Here is a 4,614-nt window from a genome sequence, read left to right on the forward strand (position 1 = left end):
GGTGGCAATGAGGGTGACCCCGTTCCCCTCAAGAGTGGCTGGCCGAGGTTCCCTTTGGTTCCTTGGCCACATTCCCTTAAAGGGACCACTTTTTCCTTCAGGAAAGTGGGTCCCGGACGCCTTAGCGATTTCTTTAGGCTCTATTTGTTAAAAGAGAAAGGTAGAAGCCTTTTGGAAGTTCAGCTTGGGCTGTTGGCCAAAGGGAATGCTGTCACTGACAGCCTGGTGTGACCCGAGGAGGAGTTGCTGAGCAGTTCGAGAACTGCTTTGAGACCTTTGTTTCAGCCATATTTTTTGGCAGGCACTCTCCTTAATCATGGCGGCGTTGGTATATCGTTCCCCAAAGCGTGGCAACGCAGAGTGGAGTTCCCTTCGAAAGGGAACGTCTCAGGTTACGTATGTAACCATAGTTCCCTGAGAACAGGGAACGAGACTCTGCGTTACTTTGCCATGCTTCAGGCGGCCTGCTGGGCAGTCCCTTCAAGACGATGGATAATGACTGCTCCCGCGGGCACGCTTTTATACATCCGGGTCGCGCCCCTATGACGTCATAGGCTGTCGCCGGCCAATGAGCATTGGCGTTGTTGGATAGTTGGTTTTTCAGACACTGAGTCACGTGTGACGTTCCCCAAAGCGTGGCAACGCAGAGTCTCATTCCCTGTTCTCAGGGAACTATGGTTACATACGTAACCTGATACGTTATGTTCTTGTCACTTCATAAAATTAAGGTTAAACCATTGTAGTCACGTGGACTATTTTAATGATGTCTTTTCAGGGCCTTGAAAGTGGTCATTAAATTGCTGTCTATGGATGGGTCAGAGAACTCTCGGATTTCATCAAAAATCAATTTGTTCCAAAGATGAACAAAGGTCTTACGGGTTTGGAAGGACATAAGGTAATTAATGAAAAAAAAATGTATTTTGGGGGGAACTAACCCTTTAAGAACCTGCAATAATGCTGAAAAAGTCAATAACTAACTAACTAAATAAATCTTAAATCATTGCATACTTTTTGCCTTTTTCCTTTTTATTTTCTCAAACTTTTTTAAAATTATGTGTGAATACGTATGTCTGTAATTTAATATTAATAATTAATGGTTTGGCCTTGTACCATGCTAAAACGTTACTTCAAATTTGAAGGTGTCTCTCAGCCGGTCACTAAAAAAGATGAAGTAATATTAATAATAATAATAATAATAATTACATTTATATAGCGCTTTTCTTGGTACTCAAACCACTTTTTACATATGGAAGGGGGAATCTCCCCAACCACCACCAATGTTCTGTCATGATCACAAATTGGAGTGCCCAAGTTAACCACTAGAGGGCACTCCAACATGGACTTTTGTCACCTGTCTGTACTTCATTTCCCATAATTCACCTCCTGGACTCATTATCCTCGTTTCATTGCACTCAGCTGTTTTGTGTTTGTTCATTAGTGTCTGTCTATTTACGCTCAGTTGTTTCTGTCCTTGGTTGTGGTTTGTTATATTTTGTTACAAGCCCGAGCTCCATGTCAGTTCGGTCAAAGCCTGGAGAATGGTCTTGGCCTTCTACTTCTTGGCAGTCTTGCGTGCCTGGAGGATGCACTCAAGTTGTTATGACTCTGGACCAGTCTACCAGCCCGAGCCTGCTGCTGTCACAGAGCGGCTCGCTGTCGTCCCAGAGCAGCCTGTGGCCATCCCAGAGCTGCCCGCTCTCCCTGATACGGCCACGGAGGCAGTCACCGAGCTGCCCGCTCTCCCTGATATGGCTATGGAGCACCCTTGGTCAGCCCTGCCGTCGCCGTCGCCCAGGCCGTCTGCCCTGCCGCCGCCATCCAAGCCTTCTGCCCTGCCGCCGCTCAGGCCGCCAGCCCTGCCGCCACTGCCCAGGCCGTCTGAACCGTTGAAACCCGCCTGGTCCGTTGAAACCCTCCAGCACCGCCCTGGCACTCAGCCAGGAGTCCAGATCTGCTGGAACCCACCTGGTCAGTTCCTCCAGTGCCGCCCTGGCATTCAGCCAGAACCCCGACCTTCTTAGAGCCCCCGTGGTCTGTTCCTCTGGCTCCTCCCTGGCCTTCAGTCAGGGGCTCTGGTCCTGGCCCACCGTCCCTCCCCCTGGTCCTCCTCCAGTCCACCTCCCTCCTGAGAGTTGTTTCTGTTTTTGTTTCATGGAGCGTCTGGTACCCGCTCCGTAAGGAGGGGGTACTGTCATAATCACAAATTGGAGTGCCCAGGTTAACCACTAGAGGGCACTCCAACATGGACTTTTGTCACCTGTCTGAACTTCATTTCCCATAATTCACCTCCTGGACTCATTATCCTCGTTTCATTGCACTCAGCTGTTTTGTGTTTGTTCATTAGTGTCTTTCTATTTATACTCCGTTGTTTCTGTCCTTGGTTGAGGTTTGTTATAATTTGTTATTTGCACTTTTCTTCTCTGGTTTTTGGTTTATGTGGATTGTGCTGTGGAGTTTTGACCCTTGACTGTTTGATTATGCCTTTGGATTAACCAATAAATGCTGCGCTTGGATCCTAACATCTTGTTTTTGTGTGCAACTGTGACATGTTCAGCAGCCACCTAGATGATGTGACGACAGCCATATTGCACCAGAACGCCCACCACACTTATTGGTGGAGAGGAGACATAGTGATGAAGCCAATCAGTATAAGTGGTGTGTACATGTGTATTTTTCTTTCCTGGAAAATAGGCAAACATATTGATGACTCATCTTGTGTCCAGTAATATAAATTTGTGTCCAATTTTGTGTCTTTATAGAATGGGAATGTCACTCTTTCTTAATTATAACATGAAAATAACAAAAGCATCAGCACTTCAATATGTCATTTCTGTTTTCAGTATTTCTTTAAAGTGATGTAGATCCTCAGCCATGACAAAAGACATACAGAATAAGCAAAACTACAGAGGAACACATTTTGGTATTGAACACCGTGTGTGCTCCAATATAAAACAGAGAGACAATGATCCAAATGTTCAAATGTGAAGAGTCTCAGAAAACAAACCAGTAATACAATTTCCAAAACATTCACTCTCTGCCCTTCTCTTTTACTGATGATTCTTACTCACTCACACATTAAATCAGAAGTTGAATCTGTGTTAATTCTTCCTCTTCTGTGATTTTTCTTCAAAATAGATGTATGGATGTTCTTTATTGCTTTCTTCCTTCCAATTTTTTTTTTTTTTTTTTTTTGACAATTAATAAAATTGTGAAAATGTGACATCCTTACACCTCTCAGGTCTTTCTCTCTCTCTCTCTCTCTCTCTCGCTTACCTCTGCAAGATTCTCAGAAGGATGTAATTTAGTGGAGAGTGGCAATTTCTCTGGGATGGACAAGACTCTGTTAACCCTTCCCCTGCAGGATGCTGCCTCATAAGCCATTAAGAGACACACATTTTGGGGTAATAGTGGCTGAATTGCTAGCCTGCTGTGGGTCCATTTGGCTGCTCTAAAACGCATGGCAATGCATCCTCACGCAATGTAATTACACAGGAGAAGAGAAGAGAAGAGAAGAGAAGAGAAGAGAAGAGAAGAGAAGAGAAGAGAAGAGAACTTTTGTTATTTAATTTTTATCCAGACACAATATATATTTCTGCTGTTCAAGGGAAATGAAAGTACTAAAAAGTATTTTGAAGAATTTTTTAACTGTTTTTGTTCATGCAGGAAGTCCAAAACAACACTGGGCCACATATACTTTTATTGCACTTTTTCCCTCAAAATCTCTTCTTTTGTGTTCCACTCTACGGTGGCAGATATTTTGATACAAGACTAGTCGACTAGTTCACTTGTTGATTAGTGAGGTTGAGTAGAGCAATTTTCAGGAATTTGTTCTTTTTTTTTTAAATATTAATATATATAAATAAATAAATAAATATAGATAGATAGATAGATAGATAGATAGATAGATAGATAGATAGATAGATAGATAGATAGATAGATAGATAGATAGATAATAGTCTTTTTGGGGGGAATTTAGAGACCTTGTTTCTCAGAGAGTTTTGCTATAGTGCAACAAGTTGTCAACAGTCTAAAATGGTAAAAGTTGCAATCGGTGATAAACTCATTAAGGCCATCAAAACCTTTCTAACAGATGCATGCAGGCCATTGCATCATGGCTGACAAATTTTTCAGCAACACTAAGACTAAAAAGTAATTTTGGTAACTCTTTATTTTAAAGGTGATGTAGTTACACATTACACATAGTACTAACATGTACTTAGTAGTATTAGCAGTAAATTATGCATAATTACAAGTAACTAACCCTAAACTAAACCCTAGCCTTAACCGTAACTCTATAGTAAGTACATTTAGTCAATTAATATTACCCAGTACTTATTTGAGTAATTACAATATAACTACGTCACCTTAAAATAAAGTGTAACTGTAATTTTTATTTTAAACTTTTAAACACACATCCCCTTTGCGTTGTTACATTTGTTTGCATTCTGTCCAGCATATGTCTTATGTGTAAGCATTTGATTGGTATCTGGTAGACCCTAAATCAGCACCATTACACAGTATTTTTTTATTTATTTTTTTTTTTTTAAGACAGACTAGTCTTCTGGATAACCCACTACTACATTTTCCAAATTAGTCAAGGAAAATGTAGTTGTG

At 41.7% G+C, this 4,614-nt stretch overlaps 1 protein-coding gene across 1 annotated transcript; it reads left to right on the top strand.

The window, feature by feature from the left end:
- The first annotated feature begins 1,538 nt into the window (after positions 1 to 1,538).
- Positions 1,539 to 2,021, top strand: LOC137036260 (uncharacterized). Its single transcript, XM_067410311.1, has one exon. The coding sequence runs from the start codon at positions 1,539 to 1,541 to the stop codon at positions 2,019 to 2,021; it is 483 nt and encodes a 160-aa protein (XP_067266412.1).
- Positions 2,022 to 4,614: the final 2,593 nt, after the last annotated feature.

This window comes from Chanodichthys erythropterus, chromosome 14, assembly GCF_024489055.1.
Source record: "Chanodichthys erythropterus isolate Z2021 chromosome 14, ASM2448905v1, whole genome shotgun sequence".
NCBI lineage: Eukaryota > Metazoa > Chordata > Actinopteri > Cypriniformes > Xenocyprididae > Chanodichthys > Chanodichthys erythropterus.